We start from the raw sequence: 22,552 nt of genomic DNA on the forward strand, positions 1-22,552 counted from the left end.
TGTGTCCATGTGACAGTTTGATGGAAGCCAGAGATGTGAGAACCAGCCTGTTCCAGTCTTCAAGGCCGCAGAGCCTGGGAAAGGAATGCGAAATGCATCAGTGGCACCCAAACATCCAAGCTGTTCCCAAAATACCTATGCAGCACACCATTGGACGAAGACAGACCAGTCAGGGGTCAAGGGGAAATTCTGTACTGTTCTGCCAAGGAACTTCAGTAGTGATCTTGCTTTTGCTGCAACCACTAATCCTTAGTAAAACTTAGATAGTAAAGTTGGTTTACCTCAGCTTCCAGAAAGAAAGGATCCCTGGATGACATCTATCCCGTCCAGACTGTTTCGGTAACCGTAAACCGGTCTCAATTGAAAGAGTAACATTATTGTGATAATTTCTTTTTAGTATAATCTACCTTATCAAGATATATGTAAAGGACAATGTCAATTCAGGAATTCACCCCCCGGTCTTTGTTGCTCTCTGAGTTTGGCTGCTTCCTTGCAGATGTTTCATTAGTTAAGACCTTATGGGATACTTCTTTAGCTTTTTTTTTGCCTACAGCCTTTGAGCTTCTCCTATACGTCTGTTTTCTTTCTGCAATCAACTTGCAGTTTCCCCCAATGTTAAATCATCTTACTTTATGGTTTGCCATTTATTAGACTGGTAGGCAGAATGTTTGTGACTTGCTGCAGCCACTGAATCCCTCAAATAAACTGTGTAGCTTTACAATCCTGGCATTTAAGCCATCCAGCTCCTGGCAGCCTTGATCAACTTTTAATTGAAGTATTTAACCTCTTCTCTTAGTTTTTAGTAATTTCCAGGGTTTTTTTTTTAACCTCTTCTTTTAGTTTTAGTAATTTCCAGGTTTTTTTTAAATTTTCTCTGTAAAATACATTTATTAAGTTTCCTTTATTGCATCTTTGAAAAGCAAACAGCTAACGGAGACAGAAGATATCAGTTGTTATGCACGTAGAAGTTATTTCCATAAAATAGAATCTCTCCCTTTCAGAACATATTTTGCATGAGCTGCAGTGTAGAAAAATCTGATTGTGGTCCATAGTGCAGCTTCATTCTACTGTAGGGGCAAGCCTGTTGCTCCATGTAATGTGTGCAGATAATAAAAACATCCAGCAGAATTCTATTTGGGAAAAATGACCAGCACACCATCAACCAAACATGGATTTATTCAACAGGAAAGCAGACCTTCTAAAGGGGTCAGGTACAGGAACTTGCACAGAATCAATCTAAGGCAACTGGCACAAGAACTGTTCAGAATATAAATACTATTCCTGCTTTATTTATCAGACCTAATTTTCAACTTATTGGCATGATATAAATTCAAATGGAAACATAAAAAGTGATAAAGAATGGAAACTTTGTGTAATGTCCAATGTTATCAAATGTTACGAATGGTCATTCAAGAACATCTAGAAGCCCTAGGTTCCCTAAAATACTCTGATATATTTATAATTCTGAAATAGTTGTTCTTCCAGTCACAACTATTTTATGTGTGTGCAGGGCTGTACAAGAGGGTCTTGTACACAACTTATTGTAGTTAATTCCACTAAGGAACTGCAGAGTGATTGGACCCCTCCCAAGTCATTTAAATGGTTTATTAGCACATGTAACTTTCCTATGGGTGAGTATGTCCATGCCATGTGTCTTGGAGAACATCTGAAAAAGAGGGGAGAAATATTTGGAAGAAATGGAGAATGGTTGGACATTCTGATGTGAAGGATGCTATTGGTTCTTCACTTATATATGCTTCATGCAGGTCAGCAGAATTCAGCCTCACCACGTGAGCAGAACTGCTTAGGGAGTGGAGGGAAGAAGATTAAGAGAATTCCCAAGGCCTAAGAGAGACATATGTTGAATATATCTGGTAGTAGCGTAGTCTGTTAGAAAGCCTATGAGCCCTCCCATGGAGAGCAAAAAGAACAGAACAGCAGCTGGTTCTTCCCCAGTTTCCTGATTGCTGGAGAGTAGGGATTCAGGATGCATGAACTAACCAATCCATTGGCCTATCCTAACTCAAATCTACACTAAAACTCATAAATATTGCGTTTGGTACCCTCTACATAGTTTGCTCTGTAATTCTGGAGGTTGAAACCTGGTTTAAAGCTTCTCTTTACATTGAGGATGTTAGCATAGCCCAGAAAACTAAGCACAGTTGGATCTGGGAAGTTTTAAAAAAATCCTTCCAAAATAGTAATAGGAAATCACTGACTTACTGTTGTCAAGAAAACCAGCCAACTAGAATGACTTTTCATTTTGTCTGCTCATTAAAAGTGAAATCAAGGTATTTTTTTGCAGGACAGAGGTGTTCACCGGTGGAAATTAACAGCTATATGGGGCTATATGGGACCTGCAGAGCAGAGTACATATATTCCTCTTCAATTGTGGGATATATCTTGTACAATTGGAAAGATTGAACACATCAAAACAGGAATGAACACAGCAAAACTGCAGTCTGTTACATGCTCAGCTTGGATGAATCTCACTGATGTTAGTGAGATTCTAAGCAGATGTGAAAAGGGATTACATTGTCAACTATTGAAATTAAGGTCAGTTCACTTACCCCAGAGACTAACAGAAGGCTAGCATAAAAAACTTGAAATTCTCTTGCAATCAGATCACCTACCAAGATCAGGCCAATAACCCTGTTTTTGAATTGCATTTGCTCTGTCCCTTTAAAAAAGTACTTTCTTCTTTTTTACTCTGAGTAATTGTGACATAAGCGCAGAATAATAAAATAGCAAGCACAAATAAAACTAACAAAGTGTTAGCTTGTACACTTAGAAGCCTTTAATGGGCAAATATTCATTTTAAAAATAATAATAAATAATGCAGAATTATCTCCTGAATATTTTTTTTTACAGACATGTATTAATGTGTTACATTGTTTCATGGATAGGTAAAAGAACTTGTCAAGAGTAGAAACCCAATCTAAAAGTCAGTTCCTGTCCTGTTTATTCTTGTTGCGTTACTACGTCTGGGTTAAAGGTTTTCCACGAAGTCACAAACGGTGACACGTTCATGTTGTGGAAAACCCTTAGTCAAGACTTTCGTTGCACAGCCCTACTACAAATTTATACTTGATCTGTTTCTTTCCAAGAACATAAAAATCAACTTTCCAGCATCCCTTGGGTCTTCAAACATGCCTGTCAATATAACATGAAAAAAGGGAAGTTTTAATATAGAGAGTAACATCTGCATGCAGGACGTAGCAGAAAGAACTGTTGACAAGTGACATTCTTTTTTCATCCTTTGAAACAGACAGTCATGTTGAGAAATAGCTCTGCAAAGTGCAAGAAGAGTAAAACAACAAGTAAAGGGACGAGGCATCTGAAAGCTTAGATTCCCAGCAACCAGGCCCCAATGTCTCCGCGTCTAATGTCCTCCTGCATGTCAAGCAAAGGAGCTGTAGGTCGAGCTGTTAATCCCAAGGGGCAACACTGCAGCTTTACTGTTCCAGGCAGGTGATGTGGGACCACATCAAGTGTCTCAAGATGCCGGTGTGCTTCTACTTAGCTCTATAAAGTCCCTGCTGCTGATCTTCAACCTTTTCCAATTTCAGAGCTCACATAACATACTGATCCAGGAAACACAGTTTACCAACCTTAATGGCTGGGTTTGACACCCTAAATCACAGGTCCACAAGTCACATCACTATGTAGAATGTTGTGGGAGTTCAGTCAACTAATCTCCTACTGAGAACCTTTTCCTTGCTATCCTGCCCTTCATTAGTCACTGTTCCTATTGCCATTACTATTTCAGCAAGTTGCTGAAGCTTATGTCATTTGTTCCTGGAAATGGATTTATCTTATGACCCTGATTCTTTGGGACACTGATCATAGTAAATCCTGACCAACTCAGACACTTGAGTTGCTTTTATGTTTATTGTTCACTATCCCAGAATGAATGTCCCAATTTGTGACAAATTGGGATGAAAAATAAATGACCTAAGGAACACATCATTTTTCTAATACATTATCTAACTACAGAGGTGATTTGAATGTGCCGAAGAAAGCATGCCACAAAATGCCAATTATTTGGCTGTTACAGGTGAGCTACATGTTTCCTCAACTGTTCAAGACCCCAAGCAACTTTTCCTTCAAATCAGTAAAATCAGGGGATGAAAATTCTAGTGAGAATGTCAGAAGATTAAAGCTAATGGGCTCTGACTGATGGAAAAATGACTCTACTCAACTGACTACTTTTCTTACAGTAGATCATTTTGATGGGGGTTGCAGGACATTGTATCACATCAATTTCACCTTCAAGAATATTTATGTTCTTTGGCATCTACAGACAAGCCTAGAAAAAACAACACACAGCAATGCTTCCTTTTTGTGGTTACATCACCGGCAAAGCTCATTATTAAAAATAATTGAGAAACAACCTCTCAGTTTTTGGTAAAGCAGAAATATAATTGCATTTTAGCACTTTCAGGTCAAACTTCAATGTCTGGGAAAAGACGTATATTGTTAGCACATAAGAAAAAAGATGTGTGTATGACACATCACTTAGAACAAACACAAAGACAATCAAGCAGGTTGCTTATCGTTTGTTCATCACATGCAAAGCTTTATGACTTCCAAGCATCAACCAGAAGCAACGGTAACTTTGTACCACTCCATCTCGCTCTATGTTATTGTTAAGCACACTTGAGCTGTTGGTGCCAATGTCAAGCCAATACACGACAGCATTTATGGCAATGCAGACAATATCAATATCTGGCATTTAAGTTCCTGATGCATGAACCTCTTGTGTCTTTCAGCACAGACCACTTGTTAGAAGCAGGACTCTTGGGATTCCAGATCATTGTGGATTGGAAGCTTGTCAGGTTCCAGGTGATGACCATTGTGCAAGACTGTGTACCTATAAAAAAGGGGGGGAGGAAATGACATTAGAAACCAATGAAAGAAATGCCCCGAGTGTCCCTCTGTGAAGTTCTAGGCTGCATTTTCTTCATGAAGATCCTCTATGCTTCACTTTCCAAGAATCTGAAAATCCAAATTTAAAATTAAATAGGTGGCTGCCCTTCTCAAGAGCCACTATCATGCAGTCCTTGGAGTACGTTTTTAATGAGACTATGAGCTGAAATATCAAGAATATTTTTTTAAACTCCCCCCCCACAGAGATACTGTTGTCTAATTTCCTTCTTTACTAATGTTACCAAATATACATCTTGGGATTTCTTTGACATGACAAAACCTTGTAGCACTAGTCGACGTTCCCTTCTGCTCCCCCCAGCCCAGAACAAAGTAGCTTGAATTTCCTCTCCTTTTTCTGAGAATTGCAGCTTATCACAAATATACATAGGAGGACCTAATAATAATCAGTGACGTTAGAATATCTACCCAAGGTTTTTTTTTCCTACAGGCTATGGATGAAAATGGAAAGCTCTGTAATTCAGGAAAGCAAATATAAGATGAAATATGCACTGGATCTTTTAGGTGTTTCTCACTGTTATCTCAGATGCCGCCTTTTCTTTCAGCACTTCCCACAGCATATGAAAATATCAAGGTCCACACTATTGTCCATGGTATATCAAGAAGGTAACCCTTTCTTCTCCAGAAATATTTTGTGACAACTACTTATGAATGCAATAGTTGACAAATCAAAAGGCTTGATTTGATTTGTAAGTGATCCTGATTTCTTCTTCTTCTACTATTCAGAGAAGTTATGAGTGGGAAAGGGCATGGGGTGGTTAACATTAAAAAATGGAATTCTTCAATTTGGAGGAGTATATAAGGGCATTCTAGGACTCTGAGAAAACAGGAGAACTTCAAAAATGGCAGATGAAGACCAGATGGACTTTTCAGTTTTATCTCTTAGATAGATCAGTCCATCTATTAGGAAGATTGTGAGAAAGATCAAACAGCTCACAGAAACCCTCCATCTTATGTATTCAATGATAAATGAAGATGGGGGTAGAATTTAATTTCCAAGATTATCTAACCTAAACTTTTTTCCATGGCACTACACTTGATTAATGATATCAGGCATGAACTTAAGTTTGCTTGGCCATATGTACAATGCTGGAAACAATGTGCTTTCGGGCCTCCAAAGTCTACATATCTTCAGGTCCAAAGGAAAATTATTATATAGCAATAATGTTAGGAAGAGAAAAAGGTGATTTGGGGTATGCAGGGGCACTCCCGTGCTGCATACCCCCTCCACTTGATTGACATGATCCCAGAAGATCATGATACTTGATTTAAGGAGATCCTGATGGGTATGATATGAGTATGCTTGGAAATCCTCTTTCTCTTTTCTAGCTCAGATCCATACACAGTTCTAGTTTTAAGCAATCCATTCTCTCCTAATACTAGAACAGAATTGCAAGTGCAATACAATGAATAATGAATCAAGATCATGCAGAGTTAATACCACTTTATAATTCCTTAGTAAGACCATACTTGGAATATTGCATACAGTTTTAGTCGCCACGATATAAAAAAAAGATGTTGAGACTCTAGAAAGAGTGCACAGAAGAGCAACAAAGATAATTAGGGGACTAAAGGCTAAAATTTGCGAAGAATGGTTGCAGAAATTGGGTATATCTAGTTTAATGAAAAGAAGAACTGGGAGTAACATGTTATCTGAGTTCCAATATCTCAAGGGCTGCCACAAAAAAAGAGGGGGTCAACCTATTTTTCAAAACACCTGAAGGTAGGACAAGAAGCAATGGATGGAAACTAATCAAGGAGAAAAGCAACCTAGAACTAAGGAGAAATTTATTGATAGATAGAGCAATCAATCAGGGAAATAATTTGCCTCCAGAAGTTGTGGGTGCTCCAACACTGGAGGTTTTTAAGAAGAGATTGGACAATCATTTGTCTGAAATGGTATATGGTTTCTGCTTGAGCAGGGGGTTAGAGCAGAAGTCCTCCAAGGTCCCTTCCAACTCTGTTATTCTGAATACTTTTGTTGTATAGAACCTTGATATTACTATCACACAACATGGGAATACCTTCAGTAGGTATTCCATTGTGTCAAAGAGAGGGATTCCTGCATCTGTACAATTTGCTATAGCCTTTTCTGAGATTCCCAACTATACATAGCCTGAGTTTTTGGGTGTCTGGATTTGACTATTTCACCTGGTTAAGTAGTTATGCTACCATCACCTCTTCTTAAGAGGAGAGTTGCCCCCACACTGGAATCAGGATAGGGGCAAAGAAAGAATTTCCCCTTTTCTGGGAGTAAAGGTTTAAATAAATGGCTATACTTTTCCCATTGATCAGCATTAGAAGGCCAGGCAGTTTGTAACTGCATTGTGCTAATACAATCCTAACACTGGGAAACAAAAGCTAAAAGATTTTCTTTTCCATTTAGGCAAAAACAAGCCAAGACTTCCAGAAGCAGCTTAACTATACCAAGCTGCATAAATTATTAACCTGTAAACAGATAGAGTAAACAAAGTAGATATAACACAGGATTCAAACTGAGCCCAAGCAGCACTGAAAAAATCTTGGAGGTGTTTGCCTATATTTTCTCTAGCAAATTTATCTGACTGGTTCCAGTTTTGCCAAACCTAATCAGGAAGAAAAAAAGGGCTTTTACCGTAATTTGATGCTTACAGGACGTTCCTGTCCACCTGAGAAACAGCTAATCGCCTGAAACCCTCCCCTTGCCATTCATGAGTTAGTGATAGGAAGCTAGCATTCCATCTCTCTGCCCTAACATAAATACACACATGCACACATATAAAAGCACCACAGAATAACAATTTCACAAAATGCAAATGGTTATTAATCAGAGAAATACACACGTTTCAAAAGAAATCTAAATTGGGCATTCTCCCAGGTACACTTAAATCTCAGGTGAAGCATACGTACTCATGCTCCCAAACCCATGGTGACACCCAGCCTAAACAGGCAGATATTCTTTACAGTTTCTCAACCTGGGCTCCTTGAAGATGGATGGACTTCAATTCCCAGAATTCTCCAGCCAGAGAATTCTGGGAGTTGAAGTTCACACATCTTCAAGCAGCCCAGGTTGAGAAACATTGCTATACAGCAGGGGTCTTCAAACTTGGCCCTTTTATGACTTGTGGACTTCAACTTCCAGAATTCCTCAGCCAGCAAGACCCCTGCTATACAGTATATAGACAGATAAACTCTTTTACTTCAGTTTATCTCATCCAATGCAAATTAGTTTTTTTTTCTGAGAGTTATGCATTCTTTAAAAGCAAAATAGATATAAATTCCCTTTGAATCTACTTAATTCCTTGTGACTTCATGGACATGTGGTTTACCTTCTACTGGGAGCTCCAGGATTACTTGATGCTTTCCTATTTAAGTACTAAGTGCACCTGATTTTCCTTTTTCGAAATTAGTCAAGATCAGTTAGAAGCTGCCACCTGCTGAGCCTGTAGCTTCTTGTAATTCTTACTTCAAATTATGTCTCTGCAGTCTCCATGAGCTTCCCTGTTAAAATGTCTTTAATATATGGTGAAAAAACCAACAACCAAGTTAGAAAAGTGGTAAACAAGAATAAGCCACTTGAAAGTAAAAAGCAAATGTGATAAAATCTTTATTTTCCTTATTTAGTCACAGGGCACTTCCAGCAAGCAGCATGTATTAGAAGGTCTTACGATGCAGTAATCTATAAAGCTAAGTGTCAACTGTCTCCCCAGGAATTTCCTCTAAGAAGAAACATACAGTAAAATGTTGCCTCAATGCCAGAATGCTACTAACATCAAGATGTTAACAGCCACCATTCTGCAGCCAATGGGGGGGGGGGTCTATTTTCCATTAGATGAAATTTTCACAGTGCCCTCTGGCTTCCACTGTCAGTTTAACCATTTCTAGCAAATCAGAATGCCGGCATCAATTGCAATTGGCTTCCAACCTTCTGATATTATTTATTGAGGACTGATCTTCACTCTCCTTCCTACATTATATCAGGAATATGTCATGGGTGGCAGCCATTCTGAAAGGTTGCTTAAATGCAGCGGTGGCACCACAATGTCATTTGTGCATCTGCTCACATTTTTCTACCCAGCTATGCTTTTATGTTGCCATGGCAATGGTGCCACAGCATTTCGAGGCACACATACACATCGCTTTACAATCACTCTTCGCCCATTCCTATACAGTCGACTCTCAGAAGAGTTTGTTTTCACTGGACACAAAACAAATGATAGACCCAGGGTTTGTGGGGAAAGAAAGCTGCTAGCACTTCTTGTATTTTTGTGAGATAAATGGTTGTGCTGTCCGATTTTTCTTTTTTCTTTCTCTCATTAGGCAGTTTTTACTGCGCTTTCTGAAAAGTGTAATACAAAGGTGAGTAAAAAAGATACTCATTAGCTCAGACGTTTTCTTTTTACAGACACAGATTTAATAACAAAGGCCCATAAAACATTGTACTCATGCCCCAATCTGCCTACTGGAAATTAAGTTGGAGAAAGACATTTGCCTGTTCTCTACCTGCCTGAAGCCCCTTTGAAGTAAGTGAAGGCAGAGCCCAGAATTTCAGGCTTGCCCTTAGTTCATCTCCATCTCATTTTTTCAGCCCCACGTCCTGTGGTGTGGTGTGGTGTGGTGTGGTGTGGTGAAATTTCTGATACGGTTTATAGCAGCTGTGATAATTCTACGAACTCCAGGTTGCAAAGTTCTCCTGGAGCTGGCCGGCCAATTTTTCCTACTTTTATTTTCATCTAGGAAAAAGGATTGTAAGGTCTGCCCCAGAACAATGATTCCCATGGCTGCTGGAAATTTCAGTGCTGTCCTATTATTTTTGAAGCCCAACTTCCTACTCATCCCAGCCTAGCTTTAGTCCCAATCCTAATACAGGTAGTCCTTGACCTATGACCACAAATTGAGCCCAAAATTTCTGTTGCTAAGTGAGACAGTTGTTAAGTGAACTTTGCCCCATTTTATGACCTTCCTTGTCATAGTTGTTAAGTGAATCACTTCAGTGGTTAAGTTAGCAACACAGTTATTAATGGCTTCCCCATTGATTTTGCTTGTCACAAGGTCGTAAAAGGGGATCGCATGGCCCTGGGGCACTGCAACGGTCATAAATATGAGTCAGCTGTTAAGCATCTAAATTTTGCAGTATGGGGATACTGCAATGGTTGTAAATGCGAAAAACCGTCATAAGTCATTTTTTTCAGTGCCGTTGTAACATCGAACGGTCACTAAACGGACCGTTTAGTGACCGTTCAGGTACTACCGTCAAGGACTACCTGTACATCCCTCGCTCCCAAATGGACCTAAAATACTGTTACTTTTATCAGCCCTGATTTTAATTAAGGTTGCCATAGATGACGGGGGTGTCATATATTTCGAGAAGACGTGTAGCATCATCCCTATGCCACGTTTTCTACAACAGGTTCATCATCTCTCGTAAAGCAGGAAGCCCCTGAGCTCAGCTCTGGATTCCTCTCACACTTTATTATGAATCCTAATTTCTCTTGTAGAAAAGGGGGCACCATTCGGGTTCTAGACATGCCTGTCTTTTCACCGTATAACTCAGTGCAACAACTAGGATGGAAATGCCACACAGATTTTCTTCTCTAATTTTGGTTAATAAATGAAAAGCAGCATCTGATGGATGCAGTTATTCCAAGCTAACCAATAAAAATATTACTAAACAAAAGACAACTCAGTCCAACTCAGTACCCCTCAATCCAATCCCACTTCTCCCCCCCTTCCCCCCCTGGTCTGGATGGCATCCAATGCATCCCAGATGTTTAAAAAAAACCCTGTTAAACATACCAGTGACTTTCATCTAACTTTTAGGAATAAGATAGATGTCAATAAACATTTATTAATAGGCGATCTGTTCATTTTCCATCTGGGTTAGGGATAGAAATGGCTTTAGAACCATTGTGGCGGTCAACATTGAAAGTTAGAGAAAGGGGAGAGCAAGATTAATTCTTAATTATATGTATGATGCATATGCATTCAACTAAAACAACATTACGACTAAAACAACCATACACATTGTGGTATTAAGTAACACTTCATTATGGATCATTGTTCTGCAGAATATCTATCTCTCAATGCCATCTTACCTCAATAAAAAATAGAGTACATAATCCTCCATTTAATAGATGAGGGTTGTATTGGGAACCCTGATTTGGTTATTTCAGTAGATGTCTTTCTTTGAAATAAATCTTCCTCCATCTGCTCAGCTCTTTAATTACAACACAAATAAGATAATTCACAATAACATCATAAAGACATAAAGCACAAAGATTAAGATGACTCTGTTAGTTATTACAGACTGTGAAGCATTTGCTCTCTCATTTTTAGAGCACAGGTGGGAATCCTATGTGTGTGCTTGTGTGTGTGTGTGTGTTCTGTGTGCGTATCTTCTTAGGTCAAGAGGAATTACAACCAGTCAGTTCTTAAGTGTGATCTGGTTAAGTGTAGTTAATTACAACACAAATGAAGCTACACTATAAACATGTCTGGAAAAATAGCTATGTTAAATCTCCTTATCAAAAACAACAACTAATTTTGTGGCACCTTAAGTATAATTATGGCTTACTAGAAAATGTAAACTTATATTAGTTATTGAACAATAGATGCATTTAGATTATCTATGAACTTTAATGCTGGGGCAGGAAATCTCCACTTTTTTTACAGCCTCCAAATACTGCACCCTACTGTTCCATGCTGTAGCTCTTTACTATTCCTATTTTTAAAAAATAAGATGTATTTCAGTAATATTTTCAACACATCTGGAATATAGATAAGCCTGCCATTACAGTCATAAGTCATCATGTGACCAGACCCGATTTTATGACCTTTTTTGCAGTGGTTGTTAAGCAAACACCATGGTCATTAAGCAAACCTGTTGTTCATTATGGGCCTTTTTGCTGAAAGTGAAGTAAATGGCAGTTTTGGGCAAAAACATAAATCACAGTCATGTGACTGTGGGTCACAGCAAACAGCTATAAATGTGATCCAACTGCTAAACATCACAACACAATCTTTTTCATCATTTCTGAATATTCATCCTCCCACAGTGTCTTTTTGTATATCTGTCTTCTTCCTCGGAAATCTCGTATTTAACTTGCCCAGCACAGCTTGGCCAGCTGAAGGAAGATGAGATATTTTCTCCCCTCTCCCATTGTTGCCATCTATATTTCAGTCAAGAGAATTAGAAGAAGAACTCTGCCAAACAAGAAGGATGCATGTGGAAAAAGAGGAATCAGTTAAATAGCAAGGATGTAATTTATTTGCCTTGCTTGGAGTCCTATCTATCATACATGTACATCTTCTGGCTGGAGATTTGACAAGGTAAACATGAAAATTTCCAAGTCAGTCATGACTTCAAAATCGTCCACGTAATTCTCTTGGCCAAAATAAGGAAGCAATACGCTGTTGCATTTTTTGCAGGATTCCTTTTCAAAATACATCCCAGTTTTAGCCAACAGCCTTGCGGTTTCCTGTCTGACTTCCATCTATGTATCAACCAAGCCCATCTCTTTTATTTCCTAGTAATTTTATTTAGAACTATAAATAAAGAGAATGAAACTACAAGAAAAAAGAAAGAAAAAAGAAGAAAGAAAGAAAGAAAGAAAGAAAGAAAGAAAGAAAGAAAGAAAGAAAGAAAGAAAGAAAGAAAGAAAGAAAGAAAGAAAGAAAGAAAGAAAGGTGTAAAAGATAATAAGGGAAAAAAGGGGAAGGAGACAGAAAAAGAAGTAACTTCACCTCAGCAGGTAAAATCAATTTTATTAGTTTATCATCATCTCTTAATAAAACATAATCTCTCTGCTCCTCATAATTCATCTTTTAGACAAGTAAAACAAAGTCCAAATGCTACGTCAATCAATCTTTGTCAGCAAAAGTCCTGCAAGATCAACCAGATATAACTATTTTCTTCTTTTAACCCTGGTCGAACAAGCCAATCATATAAATCTTCCCTGATATTTAAAATTATTCTTTTAACACCTTCAAAAAAATTCCCAGAAGTAGTTTGCTGCTCATCTGTGTCTGAAAGTACCAATCTTTCAGAACATTAATGTTCTTTTGTATTAATGAGTAAAATGTATCCTTTTGTCATTTCTAAACGAGTCTTTCCAAATTTTAGCAGAGCTCTTTTGTATATCCAGAAGAAAGAAAAAAAATCCAAATCAATTTCCTGGTTTAATATCTATTCATCCTCTTTTAGGGAATGAGTCATCCATCAGATCCATTTGTATTACATTTGAAACACCCTTCCAATTAATTTCATAGGCATCCATTGCAGCTCTTCTTGTTTTACACTTCATTAGTACATGTTCTGTCAATTTTATTAAGCAATTGACCCATTCTGCCCAACACTTAGCTAAAAAGTATTCAAAAGTTTGCACTGAGGATTTCTGATCCATTTTCTTTTTCCTTTGGCTCTAGTGTTCAGCCTTTAAGGTCTCCTTATTTTAAAAAGAAAAAGAAAAAAGCAATCTCCACTTTCCCAAGAGGAAATAGTTTCCAAATAATGCAGAACTATAATTCCAAATCCCTCTGGCCCCTTAATCAATTGTTAATGTTCCAAAATCCATATACTGTACTAAGTACCCTTTTGCTGCATAGTCCTAAAATAATATATTTAAAACTTTTAAAATCAAATTTCTACCATCATTTTTTAAGGAGGCAGAAACTCACCAGATGACTACAATAAAACCTTATTAGCCAAAGGATCTTAACCCCTCAGGTATGCAAAAATAATTTAAAAATCCAAAAAAGTGATTTATATATAAGGCTTGGTAGATGTTGATGTCCATGAAGGCTGCTTTGCAAATCTGACCTTGATGTAATCTAAACTCTTAGCTACTCCATAAACATAGCAGTTTTTGTAATCTACTCATGAAGACCAGCTGTACAGAGTCATAAGCATGACTTTATCTTTCTCTCATTTATTCGGGTTGGCTTGGATCCAGCATCCAGCAACAATTCCCCTTTCAAAATCTGTCTTTCTAGCCAACAAAAGCCAACAAGGTATCAGCTTACCATGACACTTACAAAAAAGTGACCCAACTCTTGAGATCACCTAAGGCCAGTTAGGTGCTCTACCTATTATAATGTCAGTCATATAAGAAATCAAATTTCTATAAGAAATCCCGTTGAAGGATTTACTTCCCTGAACAGCTGGAAGGCCACAGGCAAAAGCACAGGGGTGTTAGTGGTTTCACAGGAAGAAAGAAGCCAATTGTTTAGCTTCATTCATTCATCCATACATTCATCATTCTTCTTTTAAAGGTGGGATAAAAAAGCCTCTGGGAGGCAAATTACTCCCATTTCTAATCTAAAAATCTGTTAGGTACTCAACCACACACCCCAAGATGCCTGAATTTCAACAACATAATTTGGATGAATTTGTGTGGGTCTGAATGTAGAAATAGTGCATCTCCTAGTGATTTTCTACTCCTATTTCTATTCTTTTGTAAAGAAAAAAAATATCTCCCATCCAAAATTTGAAGAGTTAGCTGCTGAATTCTGTGCATCACCCATATGTTACTGACATATGTTACTGACATCAGAATTAAGGCCACTGATTAAGTAAAGAATTTCCAAGCAAAGGTATCCAACTAACTATATGATCCTCTGAAAGCATCTACTCCCACTTAAAAAAGTGTTTTTGATATTTTAATAATTATCTATATTTTGATTTTCTTAAAACCACAAATGCGTTTGAGTTTGATTTTAAAAATACATTCGTGTGTTTAAGGAAGTCCGGTGACTAGGAAGGGAAGATTTCACATTGTCTAACAATGAGTCAAGATAATGAAAATATTTGCAGCACTTATCTATAGAAAATTGTCTGAGTCAAAACTACCATTTCTTAATGGGTTCCGCATTATTCTTCTCCATTCCCTATGTGGATAACAAATGTTTCATATCTTTAAAGCTTACTGTACTTACATTTAGGCATGAATTTTATTCCCCACTATCTGATAAATATTCATTTTATATTTTCAGAATTATTCATACTAATAGTTAGAGAATCACTCATATCTGAAACGGAGCATGCATTGATCTTGTAAAATTAAACTTCACCCATAAGTGTTTGCTTTGCCATGACAACACTAAAGAAAGTCAAAGTCTACGTTTATATTTTTATTCTACACACACACACACACACACACAAACTTTTCCAAACTCTTTTGGACCAGAGAATGTTGAAACTATAATTTAATCTCAAAGAAACACGTGACTATATAAATTTTGTAAATACTGTAAATAAAATGAACCTTATTTTTTCAATACTTCTGAAATATTGAAGATGTAAACTCATATTTTCAATCTTGCCATGAAGTTGAACCATTTTCTTCTAATCTGTGCTGGAAGTGCTCCTAGCAGATATGGAAATATGAGTCCAGTTATAATGCAATGCCAACAATTGGCTATGTAGTTCAGTTGATAGCATGATGGAGATAACATGAAGATCCTTGACAGGCTGGGAATATTTTCAGCTTAAAAATAGTGGTGTTATGAAAATATAAGTTTGGAAGGATGATGGCTGTTAATCATTGTATATAAGTATTCAATGTAACAGAGCACAAGTCTGAGAAAAAGTTTTTGGGTTCCCAAACAAGAAGTTTCTATAGAAATCTATTTCCTAACCTTAAAATCAGTTCCACAATTTCCTGGTTATGCTAACAATGTTTATATCAAGAAACAAATGCAGTTATTTTCCTCTCTCCAGAGTTTCAAGCTCAGTCATAAACTTTGCCTCATAAATTACAACGGTACCCTTGGTACTCATTGTTAATTGGTTCCAGGAGGTGTGATGAGTACCAAAAATGATAAGTACCAAACAAATTTTTCCTATAAGAAAAAAATATAATGAGTCACACAGCAGCTGATACATTGAGTACCAAACAAACGACAAGTATCAGGACAAAATTTTCACATCAAAATGCATTGAGTACCAAATGCAATGAGTTTCAAAGCAGTTGAGTACCAGGGTACTGCCGTATAATAGAGATCAATCTCTATTACTTTGGGTTAGTCTAAAATAATGAAATATTCCTATGGTGTCTAGATTATTATTATTTTTTGCCAGTGCCTAAACTGCCATATAAGCATAGGCAGTTCTTATTTAGCAACCATCATTGAATAATCAATTCAGAATCAATAAGAATTTGACCATTAAGTGAAGTGGTCGCTACATGAAATCACGACTGTGCTTATGATCTTACTTCAGCTTTCCTTTATAGACCTGTGAAAGTCATAAATGCAGGGACTATTTGCAAAGTTACTTTTCCATCACCGAAGTAACTGCAAACAGTCACTAAACAAGTCAGTTGCTACATGAGGACTACCCATATAATAAAAACATTCTACAAGAAGAGATCTCCTACCTACAGTATCCATACTTGTTCATGTATTTTGTTTATGAGAAGTGAGTTTTTAAAGTCAGCCCAGTTCTTTGAACCTTGTCCCTCATAAGCTTGGTTCAAACATAATACAGCTTAATTGCCACATCCTGTTTTGATGATTAGAAATACTCGGTGAGTTTGCACACTGTTCTATCTACTTGAATTCCATTTGTCCACCCTGTTCATATTTGAGGAGAAATCTAGACCTGTAAACCTGTCTTTTATCTCAAGCCACTTTCTGAAATCAGATGCATTGCAGTTGCAGCTGAGCAGACACACTTTACTATTAAGCAGAATGAGGTGAGAGTGTCAAATGGAAAATATGGCAAGGTAGTAGCTAAGCAGTGAAGCAAGAGTTTTATGTCCTTAGCCTGCTTTGCAGGAAATAACAACAACACATTGGCTTACTGCACAAGAGAGAACATTCTCTCTGTGCTAATGTGGAAGAAATTATATATTACCTATCTAATTGGTATTTGTACAAAGAATAGCAAAATCTTGGACAGCAGCAGCAAAGTGTCTTAGCACCTTTGTTAATTTAAAAAAATGGTAGAAAGGATTAAAAATGAGATTTTAGACGCAATGGACAAGTCACAAACACTCTTAATGGCCAAATCCTGCCTGTGACATCTGAAGTGCTCAGCTGTATTTTTACCAGCTTTCCTCTTACAGAACTTTTCCATGTTCATTATTTCAGCCAAAAAATGACTTTGTGAGAAGGGAAAGACATAGCTTTGCATATTACATAAAATACTCGGCTACTGATAAGCAGAAATGTATGTGCTTCAGTGAAGCATAGTGCTTTACTTATGCTGGCTATTGGCTGCCAACATGAAAAATCCTCAAATTATGTCTGTCATATGGGAGCAGAAAGAAGTATTATGGAGCACAGAATCAAGAATCAAAAGCATCTGATGCTCTTTTATATTTCATATACAATGTTTCATATGGCAGCTTGACAGATTATTAATGAAATTAAATCCAATTCTTTCTTAATATTAAAATCAGCCAACATTCACAAAATTAAATGTAACTAATTGGGGGGGGGAAGCATTTGTAAATTCTATAGGTAATCAAACGCAAATTTCAAATCCGTTAGTGGTAGAAAGAGAATGTTATCAGAGCAGTGATGTTGTGAAAGAAAGCTATTTTCATAGTGATCTCAGTTTCTTCATCATCTAATGCAGTCATTTAAATCCTGCTTTTCAGGAGGTCAGAGATTACCTAACAGTTTATATTGCATTATTATATCTGAGAAGCAGAAATAGCTGTGGAATTATGGCTGTTACTCTAAAGTGTTCAGTTATTTCTGGATTTAACAATACAAGAGAAGGATTTTTTGTTCATATTTTAGAAATGAGACAATCCTAACAGAGTTCTAAATTGTTGCAGCAATATGAAATGGCATAGGCATCAAAATTCACTTGTTTTTTTCCAGACCCAAAGATGGGTTTCAAATCTGCTGCATAATACAATTGTTATCCTGAATACATAGCACAGCTTTTAAAAAGGGTTTTAATTTCTTTTTTTAGAATTTTTCTTACAGAGCCCACAGCTTCCTGCAGAGTATGAATCATAACTGAAAAAAAATTTCTTTGGAAAACAGCAACATGACCAAGCTCTGATGACTGTATTTCTAATTGCTAGTATTTGAAGCTTATACATTTTTCCTCTGAAGTAAGCAAGCAGAAGTCTCCAATTGTTTTGGACAAAACCCTCTGAAAAATACAGCCATTTTAGTCAATAATTGGGGATCTAGATTGCCCAAACAATATACACAATTGGTGCATATGTTTTAGAGTGTCAACATATCAAATGACTTAAAATACACATACATACACACATGCATGATAAAGTGCTAAATAAAAAGGGCAGGCAATACATTAATCAGCCACCATAACAAATCTGCTTATGTGCTATACTTGGGTTTTCAAAATAAGAAGAGAATAATCTTGTGGGGGTTTTTTTGGTTTTTGATTTTTGAGCAGCAGGTACAGATAGTCCTAGACTTACAATAGTTCATTTAGTGACCATTCAAAGTTAAAACGGCATTGAAAAAAATGACTTATGACCATCACAGTTACAACCTTTGAAGTATCCCCATGATCATGTGATCACAATTTAGAAGCTTGGCAACTGGTTCATACTTATGACCGTCGCTATGTCCCAAGGTCCTATGATCACCTTTTGCGACCTTCTGACAAGCAAAGCCAATGGGGAAGCCAGATTCATTTCACAACTATGTTACTAACTTAAAAACTGCACTTAACAACTGTGGCTAGAAAGGTTGTGAAATAGGGCAAAATTCACTTAATAACTGCTATCGCTTAGCAACAGAAGCTTTGGGCTCAGTGGTGGTGGTAAGTCAAGGACTACCTGTAGTTGTTTATGCTTACCATAAGACCAATCTGTAGATCAGTTGCAGAGATCTAAACTATTGCATGTTAGATGTCCATCCTTTTGTAACCCAACTTTCAGTCCATACATCACAATGCCTCTCGGCTATTTATTTGTTTCAATTTTATGGGGAAGGGATTTCCCAGTTATCTGATACTTTTCGTATGAGGTACCTATCAAGTGTTCTTCACTTTTAAGTGAACTCACTTCCAATATTTCTAAATTAGGACAGGAGAATTCTGAGGTTAACATGGGATAAATTGGATCAGGGGATGGTTGTCTTGAATGCTGAGAAAGCTTTTTTATATCAACGTTTTGGGACACAGATGAAGTTACATTTGGTTTTGGTTTTTCTTTTGGTTATCACAAACTGAATTATTTTTCTACACGCCTATTAGGACGATTTACTGACTGGAGTAAAGATAAATATTTGAGGTAGTTTTTGTTTGCAGTTCTGGTCACTGACTGTAATAGAAAATATTCATTCATTCATTTGTTGATGCAGTTCATCTCAGGGCTAGTTCACATTTCTTAGAATGGGTATAATACAGTTTGTGTCTTTTGTAAATAGAGACAAATAGAACTTTCTCAATGGATGCTAATGACCCTGCTGTTGCCATTTTTCCTACATATATATCTGGCTAAAAACCGTGTGTGTGTGTGTGTGTGTGTGTGTGTGTGTGTGTGTGTGAAGCTAAACTAAATTAAGGTATTTATCTAAGCTGTTCACTAAAGAATAAAAAGATTGCCTTTTCAAGTGAACTATTCCACAAAAACAGATGGCCAGGAATTCTACTCTTTATTGCATTTAAGCTTTCCCATGTTTTGTTGTGTCTTATATTTATTTTTTACTAATATAAGAGTGCCTTTAAGTCATAGATTTCAAATACTTCAGACTAACAAACGCCTTATAAATTTAGCTTTTCTTTAAAAAAAAAAGGCCCCGTTTCCATGGTTGCATTCCAAATCAACATATTCCACAAGTGCCTCACTTGAAAGGAGATACAATGCTAATTCTCTGTCCCTTACTATCAGCAGAGTATGATGTATGCATCTGGCACCATTTCCTATAGAATAACGATTAGACATTTATGTCCACAACTCTTTGTGTTCTAAGCATGAGGCTACTGAACGTGGATGGTTATAGAAGTTGGGACATCTGCAAGGGGGACTCAAACGGATGGATGTGAACAGATGAGCAGAGCCCTGTCTTTTTTTGTAAATGCATGTGATCCATATTCAGAAAGGGCGGGGTGGGACTTCACTTTCTCAATTCTGCTTTCCATTTTGATGCTACTAATCCTTTATACCAGTTTTTAAGATTAGTTCCCCAACAATTTCTCTGGAATTCATGGATTTTATTTAATCAGCAGGAAGAGACCGTAGCTGTAGTCCTGCATGCCTTTGCACTTTATCTGGGATACTAGCTGCAGTCCTTTTTGAGGTAGGAGGTCTTTTTGAGAGTTACTCATGTACCCACCACTGCAAGGTTGGATATATGCAATATGCTGCATTTGGAAGAAGATCTAGAATAAGGGTACTGGACAGCAGCCCGTTTGGAACTGGGCCACACAAGTGGTGGGCAAGCACATGAGCTCACACAGGTTCACTTGCATGAGCGATATGTGTCTGCCATTTGTGCAAATGGAGCTGCGCATGCAAGCACATGTACCCACTACTTGCACCAACCCCTACCCCCCACCCCCACTGCTGATGCTGCGGGGCCACAAAGCTGGAAAGGCTGAGGAGAGTTGATCTAGAACAGCGGTTCTCAACCTATGGGTCGCGACCCCATTTGGGGTCGATCAACCATTTCACGGGGGTCGCCAAGCTAGGCTGTCCGCCATTTTTTCCCCCTTTTCCGCCGGGTGCCTTACCTCCCTTGGGCTGGGCCAGCTGGTGGTCGGCCTGCTCCGTCTCTGCCGCTTGCCAGCTACGCATCGGCCGGCGCAGGGGGCGGAACCACGCATGTGCGGTGCTCCTGGGCAGGGAAAGTCCTCGACTTACGACCGGTTGGGTAGTCCTCAACTTACGACCGGTTTAGTTTTCGACTTACGACTGGTTGGGGGTCGCGGCATTAAAAAGGTTGAAAACCACTGATCTAGAACATGGGTCCAAACTTTTGGCTTTTTTGGATTGCAATGAGTGAAGAGGAATTGTCCAGAGAAAACCTACATATTCCTTGTTTCTTTTTTTATACACATTCTTCCTGACTTGAGCAAGAAGCTCAGAAGGGAATGCTATGGCCTTTTTTACCCTTGCAGGTAGTCATTAAGCAAATATAACAACAATTCTGTTTATAAATCCATTGAAAAGTGTTACAATAATGAAATTTATAGGAAACTGGCAAGACTTTTCGGATATGCCAAAATGTTATTATTCTATTGTCCTCGCTAATAAATAATTTGTTCCTGACATTCTTTGGTTGTTTCATGACAGTGCACTTTCATTTAAATGCTTTGCTAAAATCAATCTGAACTGAACTTTTCAAACTATACACACAAGACTTATTGGAATATGTGAGCACTCAGCAAATACTGTATATATGACCTTTAAATTAATATTTTGGTTTCTGCTGATCAGACACAAATCCTTCCTTCCTTCCTNTCAGCCGTGGATCCAGGAGGACACCCAGATTGCGTACCCTATCCGAGGGGGCCAGAGTTTCGCCCCCTATAGTCAGCGATGGAATCAGCTGACTATGCCGAGGCGCCGGTAGCCACAGCCACTCGGTCTTGGAAGGGTTGAGCCTGAGTCTGTTTCTCCCCATCCAGACCCTCACGGCCTCCAGACACCGGGTCATCACTATTCAATACAAACAACCAGTCTGTTTGATTCTAGGTCTTACTAACTTATAATAAAGCTTTAGACAAACTAAAAAGAATTTGTAGTCTATCAATCATTCTGTGGTTGGAAAAAAAAACTCTATACTTGTAGTAAAAGTAAGAACATTTGGCAACAGTTTGACTTGTCCAAAGTAAGTTTTGTTGCACGTAGAGTGCAGATTCTAGAGTGGACAATTTTAATGAGCAACATCTGACTCCTTCTCCCAGCTGCTATTCCTGCAAAGGCTATGCCTCTAAAAGCTCTCTGCTGGAATCTGTGGCTGAAAAGTCATATCTTGCCCTGAGCATTTTTCTTCACACTATAACTGCTGAATGAAACACTTATTAGCAGAAAAACAGTACAGCAAGGACCTTAGCAGAGCACCTCAAATTGGATCGATTGGGTTGTACTGCTATCAAAGGCGTGATTTAGGATATAGAGCAAAGATTGTCACTAAAACAAGAGCTACAGTATCTTTATGGAACATCAGTCTTTGCTGCTTGAAAGTATTGGCCTCTTTCTTTCTCCTGGAAATTAAACTATGGGCCAAGAGATTAAAAAGAAGAAAAGAAAACACATCATTTTGTTTCGCTATAGAAGGGAATAAATAAGGAAAAGTATTTGGGATTTCTAGTTTTCATCCATATGCAGTTCTTTATGCATATGAGGGGATTTACTACCAATCTCAAGTAGCATCTCATCTGAAATTTCATTATGTTGCTGACAAGCATTGGTTACAAATATGGAGAACTATAGAGGACTGTATTTTTCCATGAAACACATACACACACACACAAATCTACAATTGAGGGTCCTAGTGGACAATCACTTAAATATGAGCCAGCAGTGTGCTGCAGCTGCCAAAAAAGCCAACACAGTGCTGGGCTGCATTAACAGAGGGATAGAATCAAGATCACGTGAAGTATTAATACCACTTTACAATGCCTTAGTAAGGCCACACTTGGAATACTGCATCCAGTTTTGGTCACCACGATGTAAAAAAGATGCTG

The 22,552-nt window shown here is 37.9% G+C and overlaps 1 protein-coding gene across 1 annotated transcript in view; it reads right to left on the reverse strand.

Moving 5' to 3' along the window:
• Positions 1-4,785: 4,785 nt before the first annotated feature.
• HTR4 (5-hydroxytryptamine receptor 4) overlaps positions 4,786-22,552 on the reverse strand; it is a 143,953-nt gene continuing 126,186 nt past the window's right edge. The window contains exon 7 of the mRNA XM_015816880.1: positions 4,786-4,873. Within this exon, the coding sequence (XP_015672366.1) occupies positions 4,786-4,873 (88 nt within the window). The remainder of the gene's footprint in view (positions 4,874-22,552) is intronic.

The sequence above is a fragment of the Protobothrops mucrosquamatus genome, unplaced genomic scaffold (genome assembly GCF_001527695.2).
Source record: "Protobothrops mucrosquamatus isolate PMUCROS unplaced genomic scaffold, P.Mucros_1.0 scaffold517, whole genome shotgun sequence".
Taxonomy (NCBI): Eukaryota; Metazoa; Chordata; class Lepidosauria; order Squamata; family Viperidae; genus Protobothrops; species Protobothrops mucrosquamatus.